The 21,761-nt window shown below is 35.2% G+C and overlaps 2 protein-coding genes across 4 annotated transcripts; one reads left to right on the forward strand and one right to left on the reverse strand.

Annotated features, from left to right (window-relative positions):
- Positions 1 to 44: 44 nt before the first annotated feature.
- acp5b (acid phosphatase 5b, tartrate resistant) lies at positions 45 to 14,176 on the forward strand. Of its 3 annotated transcripts, none has more exons than XM_049480437.1 (7): positions 45 to 200; positions 583 to 680; positions 2,305 to 2,495; positions 3,850 to 3,977; positions 5,554 to 5,745; positions 12,344 to 12,491; positions 12,610 to 14,176. In XM_049480437.1, the coding sequence occupies exons 1-7, from the start codon at positions 163 to 165 to the stop codon at positions 12,847 to 12,849; spliced, it is 1,035 nt and encodes a 344-aa protein (XP_049336394.1). In that variant the 5' UTR covers positions 45 to 162; the 3' UTR covers positions 12,850 to 14,176. The 3 variants fall into 3 exon arrangements, with proteins under 3 accessions (XP_049336394.1, XP_022529359.2, XP_007250446.3); XM_022673638.2 differs by having other exon boundaries at positions 78 to 200; positions 560 to 680; XM_007250384.4 differs by lacking the exon at positions 45 to 200 and having other exon boundaries at positions 448 to 680.
- On the reverse strand, positions 13,857 to 19,898 carry f3a (coagulation factor IIIa). The gene is made up of 6 exons (XM_007250388.4): positions 19,602 to 19,898; positions 19,362 to 19,470; positions 18,186 to 18,382; positions 17,498 to 17,682; positions 15,795 to 15,963; positions 13,857 to 14,738 (listed from the first exon to the last, which is right to left on the reverse strand). The coding sequence occupies exons 1-6, from the start codon at positions 19,666 to 19,668 to the stop codon at positions 14,593 to 14,595; spliced, it is 873 nt and encodes a 290-aa protein (XP_007250450.3). The 5' UTR covers positions 19,669 to 19,898; the 3' UTR covers positions 13,857 to 14,592.
- Between the last annotated feature and the right edge of the window lie 1,863 nt (positions 19,899 to 21,761).

The following is a 21,761-nucleotide window of genomic DNA, read 5'->3' on the forward strand; positions in this document are numbered from 1 at the left end:
TATTGTCTCACTGAAGATACCGGTACTTTGTCAAAGCCCCGCCCTGCCCTGTTCTCACTAGGTTAAAGGCTGTGAGGCCTTAATCTACAGTCGTTCTTACACTCATTGGCATTTCTGAGCTGGTGTGATCATGAGCTGCCGTTCCAGTTTTGTCAATCATTAATGAGGAAACCTGTGAAGAGCCTCAATCCTGTCCTTCAGTAAGAGCTTACTCGCTTAACTAAAGAGAAGTTCACAGCCTTGTTACACTTAATTCTGTACTAAACGTTTAAAAATACAATATGAATATTTTGTTGAATATTATTTTAGCAGCTGTTATGACAATAGGCTGATTCTAGTTCACTGTATGAAGTTAAGACTGTTTTGCCACCAGTCATGTGGCCTGCATGTATGTGTGGGTGTGTGCTTTCGTGTTTTTTTTTTTCTAATGCTTCTACACCAATACAGGAAGTTTTTTTTTTTTCTAAACCATGTACAACTTCCTCCTCTAAGACAAAAAGAAAGTGACTGTCGTATCATGACAGTTCACTTCTGCAGCGCTCTTATTATCTATTTTCAGATTGTTGCCATTCCTGTACATAGATCTTCCATCTTGAGACGCACCATGACCTGGCTGATGGTTCCACTGCTCCTGCTCATGCTTCAGATGATCTGCACACCATCTCAAGCTCAGGAACAAAGTACACACCTCTTTTCTTCTTAAGCAGCTGATTCAAATGTAGAGTTGTTTAATGTGTTCTATTGACTTTCACTTCTGCTAATGCTACACTGTTACAACCCAGTGATTTTGCATAATCTGATTTACAGCCTTTAAACTGATTTAATCTGAAATTATTTGAAGTGTTCTATATATTCTACAGTTCTGTATATTGTGTATAGTGGTATCTGTAAATGTGTGAACCCTTTAGAATTGTATTTATGTATGCATAAATTTGACATAAAACCTAATCGGACTTTTCACACTTAGTTCTAAATGTAGAAAAGCAGAACCAAATCAAAAACATGACATCAAAACATTTGACTTATTCACAATTTATTGAGGAACATGATCCAGTATTACACATCTGTAAATATGTGAACCTTTGCTGCAGCAAGAATTGTAACTTAATGTTCATTCTTCTGTACAAACAGTTTCGAATTTGGTATGTTGGTTGGTTTCCTCCCATAAACTGCTGCTTTATTTCAATTGGATGAAGGTCAGAACTTTGATCTGGTCTAATTCAAAAACATCATTGTTATTCTTCTTTAACCAGTCCTTGGTAGAACCACTTGAGTGCGTAGGGTCATTGTCAGTGTTGTGCCAGTTCACAGCTTTTCTGAACTAGTTCAAGTTCAGTTCATACATGCTCAAAGTGAACAGTTCATGTTCAAAGTTCACAATTTTAATTCTGAACTAGTTCAAAGTTCAGTTCATTTTATTTTTTTCGTGAGATATTCAAATAAATACTTTTTTCACACTACAAGCTAGAAATCACTATACGTTCTTTGAAACTGCTCATTGTAGACATTTGCTCATGACACTGCAATTGTGGGTTTCTTACCAGGTGATGAAAATGTTCATAAGGAGAATCGATGTCTGTCTCCGTACCATCACTTCCACTAGCCATTTTTTTTAATTGCAGCGCTTTCTCTCACTCTCGTCATTGGTCTCTCTCTCTCTCTCTCTCTCTGTCGCCCTCGCGCCGCGCGCTCTCCGCGTCGTTGCCAGTATGTTATTAACTAGCCACTGTTCATTTACAGGGATGTCTGCCGTTCATGACACATACTGTGAACTAATTCACGTTCAAATTCTTTATTAAAAAATGTGTTGTGTTCAGTTCAACGTTCACGAAAAAATTAGCGTGTTCAATGAACGCATTCTTTAGAACTCGTTTACGCACAACACTGGTCATTGTCTTGCTGCAGTACCCCTGTCCTCTTGAGGTTCAGCTAGTGGACAGATGCCCTCACATTGTCCTTCAGAATTTTGCTGTATAAAATATAGAATTCATTGTTCTAATAATAATGGCATGCAGCAAAAAAGCCCAAACCATGATACTACCACCACCATGTTTCACAGATGGGATACTGTTTTATTTTTTATTTATGTTGAAAAAGCACTGCCACAAATGGATGGTTTCACAGACAGAGATTATGCCTAGTTGTTGACCATATTTTCCATTCAATTGGAATATCTGCATTCGAAAATCTGGACACTGGACCCTGTATGGGAAACTGCTTTATAATGTCGTCAGGCTTAAACCCTAATATTAAAGCTCCTGCTATGATTTTTTTTTTTTTCTTCTGTTTTCGATGATCCTCAAGGCTCTCTGCGCTTTGTTGCCATTGGAGACTGGGGCGGCCTTCCTACAGCTCCCTTCTACACACTGCAGGAGATGAAAATAGCTAAAGAACTAGGAAGCGTGGCTGAAAGCCAGGGCCTGGACTTTGTCCTCAGCTTGGGAGATCATTTCTACTACAGTGGCGTCACGGACGTAAAGGATACTCGCTTCAAGGTTTGCTTTCTTAGCTCAAAACAACTGGAAATATATTTAAAAGTTATGTGTGTGTGAATATTAATACTACGTACTAAGAACTGTAATTAGTCTCTTAATCTTTTGTACAGTACAAAGTGTCCCTAAGTGTTCAGACACTGAATTATAGAGCCAACCAAAAGTGCATGTAGGAGCAAAGTAATAAGAAAATAAATGATTTATTGAGAAAGCAGAAGTAATCAGGAGCTCTGAAGTCAGACAGCATTCAGAAGCCTCTCCCACTCAGTAAACTCTACTCACTGTGTTACCACATCACAGGATCCTTGCTGATAAAATATGACAAGCAGGCCCTCTAGTGCATGTAGTGCCGCATAGCAAGAAAATGATCCTGATGTTCAGTAAATCACTATACTACTATACTAGGCTTTTAGCACTTGTTTAGCACGTTCAGTACTTGTTTTAAAATGTACTTAAATATAAAAAATAAACGTTTTGAAAGTCATTTTATTTCTGTCAAAATATAAAATAATTTCTGTTAATCTAAAATCATTTATTGATTAACATTTTCTAGCAAGAAGTGACTTTAATAATGAATTTATTAAAAAATAAATTTATTATATTTAATATGTTTAAATTAACTACTAACGCATGCTGCTGTGCTTAAGTATCAAAAGTAAAACTACTAGTTAGTAATTCCATTTTAGCCAGTGGCTGCACACATGGAAAATAGTTCATAAAATATTTAAAATGTTTTTCATTTAAAAATCAGTAACAATTACAAAACAGCTTTGAAACAGTAATAGCATTGACACAAGTAAACGAAGTACACAAAGCATTTTCTCACTCAAATTATTTCTCAAATTAATTCACTCTGAATATAAGAAGACACCAATCTTTGTGTTTTAATTACAAAAGTTTTTTTTGTTTTCAAACATATTTAAATATCAGCATTAAAAGAAAATTAAATGTAGTTTGCCTTTTTATATAGCTTTCCTCTTTATTAAAGAAATATTTAGAATTATTTTATTTTTTTATTATTCTTAAAATTAATGAGGTATTTTAGTGATTGTAGTACTGTTATCATTTTCAATTTAGGCATTGACACATACACAACAGAACATAATACACAGCAGAAAATACATACATAGCAGAAAATATAGCTTATAAAATAGGAAAATATTCATGTTTGTTTAAAGGCAGTTACAAACGAGTTTAAATTTTATAATGTAATCATTACTCTTGTAGGTTACAAATACAATTTGAAAAACTAGATTTAGGAGTGAGTTAGTAAATCAGTGGTTGGCAAATGTTTGTCAGTTCTGCTCATCACTGCACATATCGAATCTTCACATTGGTCTTCATTTTTTTTTTTCAGACTACGTTTGAGAATGTGTTTTCTCATCCAGCTCTGGATCCTGTACCTTGGTATTTGGTAGCAGGAAATCATGATCACCGGGGAAATGTGTCTGCTCAGATTGCTTACTCAGCCCTGTCTAAGAGGTGGTAAGTTTTCACAACATGTAGGCATCTATGAATACCACAGTGACTAAATGTACTCTGGAGTTGCCAGTTTATCATATCCGGTACACCTTCCTTAGATTTTATGGGTTTGTGTCCCAGACAGGAATTAAGCCTGGTCACAAACTATATTTTACTTTTTTTTAAAATGGCCATTCAAAATGCTGTGTGGTCAAAGACCAGGTTTAATCCCTGTCTGGGGAAACTGCCCCTATAAGTTTAACACAGGGGAGTCCAGTCTTATGTGCAACAGGCCGGTGTGGCTGTGGATTTTCATCCTAAACAACCAGCAGCACAGCTTGGCCTAAATGAAAACCATTTCTTAATAGGCATTATTTGTGTTCTATTGCATCCCAGTGACATCATCTGCCACTGCTCAAGTTACATTCTTATACTTAAGAACAAGAACGCATTTACCAAGAACGGTTACAGTTCCCAGTTGTATTCTTGCTCTGCACCAAAATCCAAGGATGCATCAGTTGGTGACAAATGAAAATACCCAGCATTCATAGTAAATGCAATACAAACACAATGGCAAAATACACTTTTCACACTTGCAATTCGAGGGACCTGGTTCTGTTTTAAAAAGGAAGCAAATATGGGTAGTAAAGCAGACTAATCTAAATTAATTTGGCTAGTATACCTATTGTGCTAGCATTATCTAAGCTGGTTAGCTGTAAATATAGTGACTAACCTGAAAGGCAACTCATCAAGAATGTTCTACCAAGAACACAAGTCTGTTCTTCACATTCTTGGAATTGAGAATGCTCCTCATCTTGGAGTCACCCTGGCCTGCACATCTTGGTGTCATGGTCATGCTGCGTAGGGCCCCACAAACTAATGAAGGAACCTCATCTACCTCTTGTGTCAGGCCACAATAGAGAGAATAGTAGTGTAGAGTCAACTGCAACTGTCAGAAAATGGTCACATTTCAGGTAGGAGGTCCCCTTATCAGAACTTTACTTAGGGGCCCAAGGGAAGGTGTGTTAAGAGCAAAGAAAGAGCTTCTAAATATTCAGGGCAGAGGGCCTCCAAGACCAGGATTGAGAAACACTGCTCTACCCCATTCATTGAGAAATGCACCATTCTACACACCTGAAAGGGTTCTTCACATGTTTGTTCCTGTAAAGAACCAATACAACTTTAGGAACCATTTGGGTGCTTAAATGATTCCTCTTATAAATAGAGAACATTTTGTGGATGGTCATATTTAAAACAATTTAATTAAAAAATCAACATACTATTATTACAAGTCAGCAAAGCAGAGACACTGACATGATAGTGGCATGTAAGTGAAGATAGCGCTGCTATGTATGTATAAGGCATGTAGGTGTTGCTGGATTTTTTACACTTTAGTGTTAAATACTAGGTCAATAGTGTTCCTGAAGTGCTTTCTCTGTAAAAGGATATCTATTATCTGTTATGTAAAAGGTCTGTGCATTGAAAAGATGAGCTACCGTACATGCTCCGACTGTTCATCTACACAGGATAGAAACAGGTTAGATATGTGTAATAAACTGCATCCTTAAAGTACATGTAATGTACATGTGCTGATCCACAGGCATTACCCTGATCCCTACTACCAGCTGCAGTTCAAGATTCCTCACACCAATGTCTCGATGACGGTGCTGATGATTGACACAGTGGTTCTTTGTGGAAACACTTATGATGAACTCCAACCGCAAGGCCCAGAGGACCCCACTGCTGCTGACCGTCAGCTGGAGTGGATTGAGAAGATGCTTCAAAGCACCAAGTAAGCTTTCACTGTTCAAAAACACGGTATGAATGAAAGCATTGAGATTGCTAAATAAATACTGATTTATTGTTTCTTCTGAAATAAAAGGTATTTAAATGGGTTTATCCTGCTTTTATTGGAGTAACTGTTTCTATAGGTCATAAGGTTTAATCCTGTTCCTATATATGGGGCACTAACAAATTTTTACTTTATGAAAATGGCCTATTGGTTTAGAATGAGACAGTAAAAGTTCTCCATATATAACAGCAGTTATTTTTTTAATTAGTGTTTCATATCGTCTTTTCTTCATATGTGATTTGGATTTACGGACTAATTATTACTTATTTCCCGACTAGATCAATCAGGCGACTGCTTATAGAAGCGTGAATCCAAAATGTTTGTGCCGAGTTTTTTAACATCATGTAGTGAAGACAAGGAATTTACGACAATACTACCTTCAAATGTGCATAAAAAGTATTTAAAAACAATGTTATATGCATCTTACACCCATAAAGAAAGAAGAGGCAAAGGAAGGAATGCTTTCTAGTATATTTTTGAGCACTGCTGTGGGGATTTGATTGCATTCAGTGCCAAAAGCATTAGTGAGATAAGGATGGTGGATGATCACCACCCTACGTCAAACTCATCAGCTCATCTCAAAAGTAATGGATGGAGCACCATTATTCCAAAAAACACTGGGCAAATGATATCTGTCTAGGCAACACCTGGCATTAGGCAAGCTCCATAATGACCTGTGTCAGTAATAGGTGCAGTTAAAGTAGCGGAAACATGCGTTTATTAGAAGGTACAGGTAATGTAGTTCAGACCAATCCCACATTTCAACAAGCACAGACTGAACCAGACTTAAGGAGACAACAGTCAAGTTAGCTCAAGGACTTGTGGCTAATCCACAAACCGATGTCACATGCAACGAATTTGCTGATACTTGTGTGTTTTCTTCTAAAGAATGATGATTCTTTTAATCGGAATGCTGAGATTTGGGAGCATGTTTTTAGAAGCCCTGACCTGCCACACTCCTCTACATGCCCAGATACACCCGTGCATTCCTGAGGACAATGTGTGACCACACAAACACACCCCTTACAACACCTCGTTCTTTGATTAACCCACACCGACTACTTTTTATTAAGCTGTTTTTGTTTAATAAGTGTGATTTAACATCAAAAACACAAAATATCTGTTATATCTATAAAAAAAAGAAATAAACAGCATAAATAAAAACAGCATAAAAATGGCACGGTAACATCAATTTGAGTGAGGCTTCTTTTAAATATCGAAGTTATGTGGATATTTAATATTACTTGGTCCACAGTTTCATGTTTTCTGGTAATATACAGCTCTAGAAAAAATTGAGAGACCACTACAGTTTCTCTCATTTATATATTATATATATATTTCTCGGTAACGCTTTCTTTTACAGTACCCTACGTTCTAGGTATTAACCAGGTAATAGTGAGGTACAAACTCTGAAGTACTAAGTAATTATTTTTGGTAACGAGATAGTAAGTACCAGGAAAGTCTTGCCTAATTACACTGAAATATCTAGGTATTAACCAGGTAATAGTGAGGTACAAACTCGGAAGTACTAAGTAATTATTTTGGGTAACGAGATGGTAAGTACCAGGAAAGTCTTGCCTAATTACACTGAAATATCTAGGTATTAACCAGGTAATAGTGAGGTACAAACTCGATAGTACTAAGTAATTATTTTGGGTAACAAGATGGTAAGCACCAGGACAGTCTTGCCTAATTACACTGAAATGGAACTAGGTAATAAACAGGTACATGGGTGGTACAAACTCTAAAGTACTAGGTAATTATGTTGGTTAACAAGATGGTAAGAACAAGGACAGTTCAATTTAATTACACTGAAATGTCTCACAGGTTCTAGGTAATAACCAGGTAAGTGTGAGGTAAGTGTGTGTACTAACCCCAGTAACATGATAAGTACCAATACAGTTTCCTTACACTGAAATATCTCACAGGTTCTAGGTAATAACCAGGTAAGTGTGAGGTACTAACCCCAGTAACATGATAAGTACCAATACTGTTCATTTTAATCAGTCTCTATTTATTTGATTTAAAAATAAAAGGTCAATACCTGATAACAAAGAAGAAATAGCTTATTTCTCTTTACTGAGTTCTTACCATTTAGTTCAACAAATAACCCTCTGTAGAACATCCTTCTGTAAGTACCATATAAAACACTGTGTAACTAACAGAACTTTCTGCTTAATAAAGGAGTAAAAGGACTGTAAAAGAAAGCAGAGCTTATTTCTCTGGTTTTACTCAGTTCTTACCGTGTAGTTCAACAAATAACCCTCTGTAGAACATCCTACTGTAAGTACCATGTAAAACACTGTGTAACTAACAGAACTTTCTGCTTAATAAAGGAGTAAAAGGACTGTAAAAGAAAGCAGAGCTTATTTTTCTGGTTTTACTCAGTTCTTACCATGTAGTTCAACAAATAACCCTCTGTAGAACATCCTACTGTAAGTACCATATAAAACACTGTGTAACTAACAGAACTTTCTGCTTAATAAAGGAGTAAAAGGACTGTAAAAGAAAGCAGAGCTTATTTTTCTGGTTTTACTCAGTTCTTACCGTGTAGTTCAACAGATAACCCTCTGTAGAACATCCTACTGTAAGTACCATATAAAAACACTAACTGTTACACTCCCCAGGCGTGGGTTAGGCTATAACAGTTTGCGACCCCGGGTGAGCAGGGCCTAGATCAGCTGAATACAGGATACAGAGAAGACACAGTGAGACGGTGTTTCCAGTGAGTTCTCAGCTTAATCTCTTTATTTAACAACATACACAAACTAAACCACTTTTACTTTGGTCTCTTTTTTCTTTCTTTTGCAGTTTCACATACACATTGCATCTCATCTGCATTTTACATACATTCACAGAGAATCCTTTTTTTACTTTTTTTCAGTTAACAAAACTCTGTATATCACAGTACATATTACCTTTACTTTTTAATCAGCAAACCCTCTTAATACTGTTTCTACACACACAAAAAAAATATATATATATATATATGAATATAAAAATACTACTCTATATTAATACATTTACATATGCATACATATACCAATACTCAAACTTCTTTCATATTAACACACTACATTACCAAAAACACCTTTAACTTTTACTGAGCACACTAACTACATCTTAGTGCTTTTAAATCTCATTTTAAGCAGAGTTTCTAATATTTGTATCTGCATAGAGTGTATAGAATTGACCAAAGTATAAAACTTGAACAAAGTGTATAAAAACATGATTACTTAGAGAAACCTTAAACTGTAGCTTATCTAGCTGTAATAACTCATTATTGTGGTTGGCAGAGGCTCTATATTTACTTTAACAAGGCCAAACTGGCTCTTAAAAAGAGAATAAAATTGACTTGACTTTTAATAAACATGTATTTAACTAACAGCGACTGCTAATGCTAGCGTAAATGTATAGAGAAACAATAGGAATGAAGGCGCGAAATTAGCCCGAGCTACTTTGAGAAACAGCGACACACGGGCACAATTACCGAGCGAAAATAGCTAAAACTAGAGCGCGAACACACGAGAGATAATTACAGGCTTAAACACGGTTATAGAGCGAAGTTAGCGACCGAAAGAGCGAGAGGAATAACAGCGCGGAGCCGGTAAGGCGCGCGGTTAGCGGGGGCAGTGGCTAATGCTAGTGGCAGAGGCAAGAGCGCCGGCCAGGCGCGCGGCTAGCGGGGGCAGTGGCTAATGCTAGTGGCAGAGGCAAGAGCGCCGGCCAGGCGCGCGGGAGTGAATGCTCCCCGATGCTGAGCGTCCACCAACACACAAGGCCATAGCGGCTCATATTACACAGCAAAACCTTTTAACGAACATATACACTCAAATATCCCTCTTATAGTGCTTTGGAAACATTTATACTTGCACAGTTCCACATATTTCCCCACCTGGATACAGAGAAGACACGGTGTTCCCAGTGTGAGTTCTCAGCTGAATCTGAGACCCATCTCCTGTTGCTCACCTAAGCCACAGCCTAGCGCCCGCCCCCTGGCACTGCTCCCCCTACAGGACTGGATGTTTCACGTTTCACATACAAAAACCCATTCAGAAACCCAAAAGAATATATATTACATGGTACTTACAGAAAGTTGTGTCACATTTAAGTAGTTATTATATATATATATATATATATATATATATATATATATATATATATATATATATATATATATATATATATATATATATATATATATATATATATAAAAATATGTATAATAACTACTTAAATGTGACACAACTTTCTGTAAGTACCATATAAAACACTGTGTAACTAACAGAACTTTCTGCTTAATAAAGGAGTAAAAGGACTGTAAAAGAGAGCAGAGCTTATTTCTCTGGTTTTACTCAGTTCTTACCATGTAGTTCAACAAATAAGCACTTCAAAAAGAACAACATACAACTTCAAAACAAAACAGAACTGTTTACTGTTTATTATTTATCTCTTTTTTGACACAACCAAGCATGCATTACTGAACTTATATATATACAATGAAAGCTGAGGACAGCTTTTATTGGGGTAAGCAGCTTGCGGGCAGGAGCTTGCCTTCGCCCCCTTGACCCTTCCAAGCCACTTCAAATTTTCTATTTCTCTGATCTTACTATGTATAGGTACATGTTTGAGTAAAATGAACACTGTTATTTTATTCTATAAACTACTGACAACATTTCTCCCAAATACTCAATAAAAATATTGTAATTTAGAGCAGAAAATGAGAAATGGTCAAAATAATGAAAAAGATGCTTTAGTGCTTTCAGATCTCAAATAATGCAAACAAGACAGTTAATATTAATTTAGAAACAACTATAATAATGTTTTAAGATTTCAGAAATCAATATTTGGTAGTTTTAATAACCCTGATTTTTAAGCAGTTTTAATTTATATATATATAAGTTAAATATATATATATATATATATATATATATATATATATATATATATATATATATATATATATATATATATATATATATATATATATATATATATATATTTAACATGTAAGACCTTATTCTACAAATTATGTTTAAAAAGGGGGTAAATACACATATTCAACATTTATTCTTATGGTATACTTTTTCACCCTTAAACCTTGTAACATGCTCTAATGTCTTTAAACATATGGCCAAGTATTCCATTCCTGTGCTGTCTTCCTAGTGAAGAATTCCACTCTATAAACCTTAAATTCATTTTTAGGGATTTCTCAGTCAAATAAATAGAGACTGATCAAAATGAACAGTATTGGTACTTATCATCATGTTACTGGGGTTAGTACCTCACACTTACCTGGTTATTACCTAGAACCTGCGAGATATTTCAGGGTAAGGAGACTGTATTGGTACTTATCATCATGTTACTGGGGTTAGTACCTCACACTTACCTGGTTATTAGCTAGAACCTGTGAGGTATATCAGGGTAAGGAGACTATATTGGTACTTATCATCATGTTACTGGGGTTAGTACCTCACACTTACCTGGTTATTACCTAGAACCTGTGAGATATTTCAGTGTAATTAAATTGAACTGTCTGGTTCTTACCATCTTGTTAACCAACATAATTACCTAGTACTATGGACTTTGTACCACCCATGTACCTGTTTATTACCTAGTTCCATTTCAGTGTAATTAGGCAAGACTTTTCTGGTACTTACCATCTTGTTACCCAAAATAATTACTTAGTACTATCGAGTTTGTACCTCACTATTACCTGGTTAATACCTAGAACTTAGGGTACTGTAAAAGAAAGCGTTACCTATTTCTCTCATCTCATTTATAGGTATATGTTTGAGTAAAATGAAAAGTGTCATTTTATTCTATAAACTACAGACAACATTTCTCCCAAATTCCAAAATAAAAATATTGTCATTTTCAGCATTTATTTTCAGAAAATGGGAAATGGCTGAAATAACAAAAAAAGTTGCGGAGCTTTCAGACCTCAAACAATGCAAGTTTTAAGAGTTCCGAAATTAATATTTGGTGGAATTACCCTGGTTTTTAATCACAGTTTTCATGCATCTTGGCATGTTCTCCTCCACCAGTCTTACACACTGCTTTTGGATAACTTTATGTCACTCCTGGTGCAAACATTCAAGCAGTTCAGCTTGGTTTGATGGCTTGTGATCATCCATCTTCCTCTTGATTATATTCCAGAGGTTTTCAATTTGGTAAAATCAAAGAAAACTGTAACTTTACGTGGTCTGAGTAGCTGTGGGTCCTAAACACTTCGCTTCACTTTTTAATAATTTTTAGGACTATTCCTAGGATAGTAACACCATGGAGGTAATCAATTTTACCAGATTTCACCAACTTTCACAATTGTTTTTAAAGGCAGACTGCATGCCAAGGTGTTTTTACTTGAAACTATTGCTGGGTTTACAATTATTCACTTTTACAGAAAAGTGCATTATATGGTGTGTCGCTGTTTGAATATCAACAATACATTTTAAACACCTATAATGGATCACAAATATTGCTGTACTTGAGTAGATGTAAGTGATTTAGAGTGAATATATGTCGCTCTCTTTTTTAGGTCAGACTTTGTGCTTGTGGCCGGACACTACCCTGTCTGGTCGATTGGACACCATGGTCCAACTCGCTGTCTGGTGAAGCAGCTGAGGCCCCTGCTAAAGAAATATAATGTCACTTTATTTATGAGTGGTCATGACCACAGCTTGCAGGTAGGCACTTTTTTATAATTTACTTACAAAATTATCAGTATTTACATTTAAATCAGTTCCCCCAGATGTTGGCATAGGTTAACCGCTGCACTGTTGTTTTTCCTTCACCTGTACTCAGTTTATTCGGGAGGAAGACGGGAGCCCATACGTGGTCAGCGGAAGTGGGAATTTCCTGGACATGTCCACTGTTCACTCAAAGACATTCCCAGCATCTTGGCAACTGTTTTCCAGTGCTATGAATCACACTGCAGGAGGCTTTGTGTATTTTGAAGTTACAGAGAGTAAGATGTTTATAAATTACATTCAGTTAGATGGTAAGTGTGTTTATCAGGCCACTCTGCCTAAACGGAGTTTATGATACACTGATGGAGACCAGTAGGCTAGGTAAGATTGAAATGTTTTCTCATGTTAAAGAGGAACTTATTTCTCAATCCTTTTTTTCCACATAAAATTAGAAAGATTACATAATTATTTTCTCGGCTTTTTATCTATAATGATTAAATTCTATCTGTGTAAGTTAATTGATTTATTAAGTTAAAATGTTTTTTAATGACTGCATCTTCATTTTCTGAAGTGGCTGTGAAGGCCTATGGAAAACAAAAATACAACTTTTACATTGTGATGTGATGCATTATCATGCTTTAAGTAATAATTTAAAAATGGGAGAATTGTGACCATGAAGGGATGCAATTATGACGTGGCATAATGTGATAATTTATTGTTAATAACTAGATCTAATGATGCTCAGAAACATTCCTCACACCTTAAAAACACCTTGACAAGTCTGGACTGTTTACATAAAGCAGGCTGGTTCAAGAATTCATGCTTTTATTGCCAATTCCTGACTCTAGCATCTGTGCGCCATTTGATAAATCAAGATTAATCAGACTAGGCTATATTTTTCCAGTTTTCAACTGTCCGGGGTATACCCACTGCAGCCTTAGCTTTCTGTTCTTGGACTTAACTTGGTATTCTGCTGTAGTATTTGTCAAGATATTAGTGTTTAGAATTAAGTAAGAAAATATTGCCTGAATCTGCAGAAAGGTGGAACTAAGTCTATCCAAAAATAGATATTTTTATAGAATAGAACTGACACAAATTAAGGAACTGTTTCAGACTTCTCTGCCATCATATATGTTAATAGAGACAGTTGTGTTCAGTTTTATACATTTTATGTCCTATGTGTCTTTGTATTTCAGTGTTTTCAGACACTTCCACTACAGACAGACGGGGGCGATATTGCAATATTTATGATTTGTCTCAAGCTTTTGTGATGTTTTATATGATTTAGGAAGCAGGACAAGCATAAGGATAAACATCCATGCACAAATATAACATACACACATAAACAAGCACACACCCAAATGAATATACACAATTTATTTGAAAAAGTAACGATCAGACAACTTTTGTACCATTTCCACAGATTCACATGTATAAAAAAGTAATGAAGTCATTTTGTTTTGTACTGTCTGTATCGTTATCATGATTAGTCATGGGTAATTCTTCTGTCCAGTTTCTTATCATACCATTTCAGTCTTTATCTTACTGAAAATTATACATCTATTTCTATACAACTGTAGAACCATAAATACGATTTTAAAAACTAATATACAGATATTTCTTTATAAAAGCTAAAAAAATAAATTAGTGCCTTGGCAAAATAAACATCTGTTATCCAAAAATGAAGCATATTCTGTTTTTCCCAACCATAAAGCTCCCGAAACTACACAGCAGCCCCAAGTAATCCCTAGCATCTTAATAAAAAAAGAAGTAAACTCTCAACTCCAGCAACTGCAACAAAAATACGGTAGGTAGTGCTTATGAAATACAGTAAATAAAGCCAGTAATTGAAAGTACCAACCAATCACAAATAACAGCTAAGAAAATCCGCAGCATTAGATAACAGAATGTAAATAACAGTATTTCTACCTTGTTTAGTTTCATAGAAACATAATAAAGAAATTCCAGTGTTTTACACTGAAATATTAAAACGAGGATGCTTTCAAAGGGTGAGTCCAGTTCTCTTGTACCGTGTATTCCCATGTATTCCCAAGAGTGTGATGCTCTGTTTTCAAAAAGGAGGTGAAACACTCACTCCTCACACATGCCTCAAAGGCACTCGCTCCTTCGCTTTGCTCTTTGCTCTCTGCTGCCGCTTGTAGCATAACACTATAACAGCAATCACTACTGATATTATCACGATGATGCTCAGGATGGCTCCAGCAATTACTGCCAAGCTGTACTCTGAAGAAAAGGAAAGGGAAATGAAAATGATTAGTGAGAGGCATTTTAACAGACTTAAACACTTCATTCACACAAACGGTCAGAACTGAATGATTCCTTTTAACTTCTTTATCAGCCATCAGCTCCAACTGCTGCTGACCCGACTGACATACTGACATACACCATATTACATCACCCAATAGTAATACAACTTCCTATTACAGCATATACCCTTATACAATTGCTTATTATCAGAAAAACATGTACTGTTTTACATTGTATTGTATATACATACAATTTTAATGTTTTGGTTTACTTTTAAGCACAATGAAAAATACAATGCAGTGTTTTGCAATGAGTTATAGAAAGTATTGCAATATTATGTTGTGTAATACTGTATCAATTTTTTAAAAAGCAGTTTTTATTATGAATTATTAGCATATACAGACTGGTGACAGACAGCAGTTCATTTTGTGTTACGTTTAAACCCCAAAAGCTAGTTAGCAGTGTTGTACTGTACTTAGATCACACTGGTACAATGGCATTAAAACTAAACTTTACTTTTACTCAGATTTATAAATATGATAGTGTTTTACGCTATGACAGTTGTCATAAAACTTCATTTAAACAATCGCAATTTATTACTGAGCTTACAGTATTGAAATATATCTCAATATATTGAATCGTAACGCATGTGTAGTGTAGTTTTTTTTTTAAGGTAATAAATGCATTTTTCTCTTGAACTGAGACATGATTACTTATTCTGGCCATCTCATGTAAAGTCAGCAATTGTGTATAGAATGCATTGCTGTACACATTACACATGTAGTAAATTTAACTGCAAAAATAAATGTCTAATATCTATCTAACATTCAGATATTGCTTTACAAACTCTTATATTTTCCAGATAAATCATTGCATCCCTGGTTGCAATACTATTGATCCGTTGGCATAGATAATATTTCATTTTCCTCTGTCTGCTCTGTGCACAAAGCTCCCAAACAACACACTTGCGGAATGCATGTTTGCAGCCAAAAGATATGATGCAGACACACTCCGCCTCAATGCATAACTTACCTTCAAAGATAGACTTGTCCCTCTTAGGAGAGCACTGAACATGACTGAGCTCGCCCAGTTGTTTGTCGATAGGGCGGGAGGGAATATAAGCCTGCACATTAAAGCAGTAACTTTCACCTCTGTCCAGATCCGTCAGCTCGATCTCACTGCTCGCACTAAACTTCTCTTTCTGAGGGGAACAAAATACACACAAATCTTCAGTGTATGGAATCATTTATTTCATTTTCAAGCTGATGAGAATGTTGGATCCCTTTTAAATGGTTTCCATTCCATTGTCCCATTTTATTATAACAACGGCAAGCCTGTTCCTATAAAATAGTAAAGAACTCAAAGAGCTCCAGGCCAGAAGAACCAGTTTTATAGGTTTAATCATATTATATTTGACTTGTAAAAGAGGTTAAAAAATATGTTTCAAAGATTCATTAGTTCTTTATTTTATCTTGAGGGAATTGTTTGGCTCTATTGTATTCTGTTAATTGTGTGTAGCATGAATTACAACAGCGTATACAATATGTATTCTAAAGCATCACAGTATAACATACTGTACTCTGCAAAGGGAATCTGTAGATCCATTTAGTAAAAAGCAGTAAAAAAAAGCATTTATTTTTCTATAAACAATAAAACAAGTTTAATAGATAATCTGCTGGACTTTTAATTGCATGCATGGCCTATACTCCTTTTTTCAATTAAGTGTCATATTTAGGCGCCTCCATGAAAGACGTAATATATTTTATTATGAAAATGTTCACTTTGTAATACATTTTGTACTAAATCTGAATATACATATAATACATATATAAATTTAAGCTCTACTCATTCAACTGCCTGGAAAAAAAGTCTAAGAATGGGAGTGCTGTGTACTGGGGTCCCAAGCGAGAGATATTAAACATAATCCACAATATGTAAGAATAAACGCAGGATATGTTTTTAAAAAGGTGAAAATGTAAAAGCCTGAAATGTTATCAATCACAAAAATAAACTGAATAAATCTAACTGTATAAAATAATAAACATTAAAATTCCATTCAGAAAAAGCCACAGAATGAGCTTAATGAAATATCCACTCACAACTCGTGTTTCCTATCTGCTTCGAGTACAATTAGACTGTTGACGGAGTGTCCTCATACAGTACACTGTGATACCGTCTCATCACATGAACTCAGGTTTATGAGGTGCTCTGATCTGACCTGATGCTACTATATCATAACTAATAATTTAAGATCATATTTGGGTGATATATGGTGAGAATTAGTAGGTATCACTTTCCCAAAACAGGAATAATATTGATTGAACTTTGTCACACACCAATGTAATAAATGGCTTATCAGGCATCAAGAAAAATATCCTTTAATATTTAAACACTGAAGCTTTGAACAGTGATGATCTTTTTTGTCTTTACATGGAAACTGGAATATAACATAATGTCACAGCCATTTCAAAAACACCAAATATTTTTTAATAACCACTTTTATGTGTCCTTTGTACACATTTTATGATGAATGGACCAATATATAAATCCACAATGATCTATATGAAGTTCATTACATTAAAGTACTGTAAATGACAATTAGATATTTGTATTGTTCCCTTTTTGCCATCTTAGAGATTAAACAGAGGCGCCATACATATAGATACACAGTCGATTATTAAACATAAACTATTTTTATGAACTGAAGCCAACAAACATTTACAATCATTACATACCTTTCCAGAGCTCTTGGCTTTCTTGTAGATGACCTTATACTGCAGGTCATCTTTAAAGATGTCCCGAATGGTCATTCTCTGTTTCTGCTCATTTAAAACAGCTGTTGGGGTGTCTTTTACGTAGAGGGTTATTTTCCGCTGATCCTCGTTCACTGTTATCTTAAATTCAGGGCTGCCGATGATGGCTAAAAAAGAGGAAGGAGCAAAGATATACAATAAATTTTGTGCAAACAGGATTAGAATTAGAAATTTGTAAATATGAGTCGTAATGCTCTGCTGTGGATGTGTTTATTGTTGCTGTGAGGCAAAAAGATTGTATCTTTATAACATATTTCTGTATATTTTTGCCGTTTTTGACTTTCTGTTATAATATGAATCTAGTAGTTATTCTTTACAATGTATAACAATTTTAAAAGCATGCCAAAAGACCCAATAAAAATGTCAATTTCCTGTGAAGCTGCCACTTTGTAAAGATAAGGTCTGGCATGACAGCGACAGGATGATGCTTTACATTTCACAAATAACATAATGTGTGGCTTTGATTAAACTGATTTAAACTGAGTTAAATTGTAATTGGATTCATTATAAAAAATACAATAATTACAAAATATGTGACATCAAAATTCAAACTAATTATTAAACAGAGATATGAGTGTATGAAATAAAAAAAGGTTTTACAGAAACCTACTGTCTTGGTAAGGAATGAACCAGGCAGATGTTGTGTGCGGGGGCTCAATGAGGTCAGGGGGGTTTAACCCCCGCACTGGTTCTGACAGCACATCAGCATTGTAGCGACCCTTCAGCTCTTTGAGATCAGCAGTTAGATCACATTCGGTATCGCTGGTCTGAATACAGAGAGGGTTCCTCTCCCTGTTTTCGTTCTGTCTGGAACCAAGTTACAAAAGAATTTAGGACTGAAATCCAGTAATCCATTAAACTAAAGTCTTACAGTGATTACAGCAAGCTGAAACAAGCAAAGGGTGTGGAATTTTCCAACAAAGCACAAATGTCAGATTGAATAAATCACAAAGCCTAATCTCAGCCTTTGAGTTTTGGTAAATAAACTGATTATTTTAATGAATTAGTCAAAATCATAAGTCATGTCAGACCGTAACTGTGAAAAAATTCATTCACAAATTTCATGTTTTAAATAAACCGGGCCGTCAACAGGTTCAGGACTTCATTCATAATTCCCTATTCCTTCACACAGTTTGAATTGTTTTCATGTAGTTACTGAATAATAATCATTAGGATTATTAAGTAGTAAGCAGTGGAATATAAGTTTCAATACCAAATGCAGAAGAGAATATGGGCTCACAAATAACAGGTTGTTTAAGAAAACAGGTAAAATTGTAGACAACTTTCCCTGTAAGTCACAATACTTACATTATCGACTTACTGTATGAAATATACACGAATTACCTAATTTTTAACAATTTTTTGCTGACTTTGATTCTGCTCATTATATTTTATTTGTAGAGAGAATCTATTAATAAATTAGCCAGTATGTTAACTAGTAAAACAGTGGATATTCAAGGTTTTCAATATATATATAAGGTATTCAATATATATATATATATATATATATATATATATATATATATATATATATATATATATATATATTTAAAAGTATATATAATTAAATGTTTATTGCTTTTTAAATTGGTATAATTGTGTTATTATGCTGTTGTGTCATCATGTCATAAATCATTATATAAAATCCAATAATAATAATAACAACCATAATAATAATAATAATAATAATAATAATAATAATAATAATAATAATAATAAGCATTGTGCTAAAAGTTATTAACTAATACATGAGAAATAAATTGAAATAAATAGAAGTTTTACTTACTTGGAGAATTCTACAGTGTATGAATAGTTTACAGGCTTGGGACCCCAAGTTAATAAGGTCTTAAAGTTCAAAGAATACCAGGAGACATTCTGGGCTTTAGGAAAAGTGCCTGCCCAAAAAAAGTAAACAGGAAAAGGAAAGATTTAATTAAGACTGTAGGCAACAGAACTGGAAATCACGGAAAGGATATAAAATAGATTAAATAAAAGATAAAATAAAACCGGAGCTAAGCAGCCTCACCTGAAACAAACTCCTTTCCCAAGACCAGCAGCCACACACACAGCAGGCTGAAGGGTTTAGTGTGCATCGTGCTCTTTATTGTGAATTCTCCCAGAGGAAAACTCAACTTAACTCCAAGCCTGTAAAATGTTCAGCTGCTCCCGAGGCTGAGGTGACCCCGCTGCGTCCAGGTGAAACTGAGCTCCTGTAGACTGGTCCCGTGTGATTTATACAGCCCGGGAGAATTGGGCTAAGTGCGGTAAAAATCCCTCAGACACGGAGCCAGCGCAGATTAGCACTCCTCACAGCTCCAGCGGGTCCCCTCCTCTTATTCACTCTCTCTCACACTGACTGAACCACACTAATGACCATATATGGTGATCCGCCCTGACTGACTGCAGGGAAACTTACGGGATTTCTGAGGTATTCTAATGTTCACAACCACTGTGTTTATAAATGTGAAGAATAATTAAGATATCCATTAATAATAATCATGAGAAAAATCATTATCATAATTAACTGAGGCACCACATTTGATAGGACCCTTAGAACATTAATCAAAACCAGGGCTTTGAGTAATGTTCTTAGGGTCCTAACAAAATGTTACAAAATGAAACAAAAACATAACTCAAAATTCAGCAACTAGAGTGTTTTACCTGAATTAACACCACGTATTATGTAAACAGTTGTAGAGAAGAATAAATGCATTAAAAAGTAACATTAATAATTTTTTAAAGAAAGTCGTTCATAGAAAGTAGTTTCAGATTTCTCCTGGATGCTTCTATCCACTGTGTGGATGTATGTGTCCAGTTCCATCTCCAGCTCACCTGATTTAATATCATTGAGCACTATTTAACCAACCCAGCTGTTGATATGATGAAAACTATGAATGATATTAGACTCATTTTTAACAAAGGATCTCTTAAAAATGCATTTTTTTTTTACAAATGGCTAAAACAGTTGATCTGAAACATTTTCCATATATCTAGTGCTGGATTTCTGCACACAGGCAGCTGACGTTTACAAAATATTTGATTAGTTAATGACTGTAAAAATGTAGCTAGAAAACTAGTGCTTAGATTCTGTTTTGTCCGAAAGCAGTGGTTCTCAAACTTTTTAGATCACGTACCACCTACAAGCCTTTATACAGGAACACATGTACCACACACATGCTTATGTATAGAAATCTAGATGTGTAACACACACATATACATGTCATATCTTTTGCCAATTGTTTTTCACCTGTTGTGAGGAACTTGCCCACCTATGCAGTCTGTGAGTTGTTTATTGTTTCTGGTTAATACAATACGCTTTTCCTACTGAGACATCTCAGAAGAATTTAGACAAGGGAAAACAACGAGTGCAGAGCAGTGAAATACAGTGTTTACCACCTAATTTAGCCATAAACTCTAATGCAGAAACTGTTGGTGTCTGTTGGTTGTGTAGCATATCTTGTGGAATTCCACAGGGTTACACTTTAGGGCCAATAAAACTAATATAGATAGTTACAAAAATGGTGTAAACAGTGTGGGACAGTGATAACCCAGATAAGAGCAGGTTGTGGGTAGAGGTTGTGGGTTTGACACCTGGTTTTGTCGGGCTGCCACTGTTGGACCCTTGAGCGAGGCCCTTAATGCTCCTCAGATGCCTCAGTAATGGTTGTCAGACACTCTGGGTTCATGTGCTTACAATATCACAATGTGTATTTTCTGCAGTGTGCATGTAAATGTGTTCACTGCAGGGATGGGTTAAATGTGTCTGTCAGAACAAGCACCTCAAACCACCTTTATTTACTTTACAGTGCAGTCTAAAAGATGAGAAGGGTGTGACTTCCTCCCCTGGATACCCAGTGTGATGTAAGTGTGATTCAACAGTAAAAGATGAACAGTAAAATATGATGTGATTTACATTTCCCTGAAACTACAGTCCCGGAGCTCAGCTTTGTTCGCCAATGAGATGAACTAAAGATTGTATCATCCAAGCTGCTATGAAAGAGTCAGCATGCACTGCTGATGATTAATTATTAATAATACATTTAGAAATAATTTATTAATGATTTGCATAATCTACATGGTTGAACAATTTATTTAAAACTGATTACTAATGTTTTAGGGAGTGTTTAGGAAAGAGTAAAATGTGCCTATTGCTGTTTATCTGGGTATAAACTATAAACTACTATAC

This window comes from Astyanax mexicanus, chromosome 6 (genome assembly GCF_023375975.1).
Source record: "Astyanax mexicanus isolate ESR-SI-001 chromosome 6, AstMex3_surface, whole genome shotgun sequence".
Taxonomy (NCBI): Eukaryota; Metazoa; Chordata; class Actinopteri; order Characiformes; family Acestrorhamphidae; genus Astyanax; species Astyanax mexicanus.

What these genes read in the sequence shown, in the direction of transcription:
- f3a (XM_007250388.4), bottom strand. Translation starts at nt 19,668, where the DNA reads ATGCACACTAAACCCTTCAGCCTGCTGTGTGTGTGGCTGCTGGTCTTG. An exon ending in GGGAAAGGAGTTTGTTTCAG is followed by an intron (nt 19,471 to 19,601) that starts GTGAGGCTGCTT and finishes TTTTTTGGGCAG; the next exon opens with GCACTTTTCCTAAAGCCCAG. An exon ending in AAGCCAAGAGCTCTGGAAAG is followed by an intron (nt 15,964 to 17,497) that starts GTATGTAATGAT and finishes TGTTCCCCTCAG; the next exon opens with AAAGAGAAGTTTAGTGCGAG.
- acp5b (XM_007250384.4), top strand. Translation starts at nt 518, where the DNA reads ATGACAGTTCACTTCTGCAGCGCTCTTATTATCTATTTTCAGATTGTT. An exon ending in TAAAGGATACTCGCTTCAAG is followed by an intron (nt 2,496 to 3,849) that starts GTTTGCTTTCTT and finishes TTTTTTTTTCAG; the next exon opens with ACTACGTTTGAGAATGTGTT. An exon ending in GTCATGACCACAGCTTGCAG is followed by an intron (nt 12,492 to 12,609) that starts GTAGGCACTTTT and finishes ACCTGTACTCAG; the next exon opens with TTTATTCGGGAGGAAGACGG.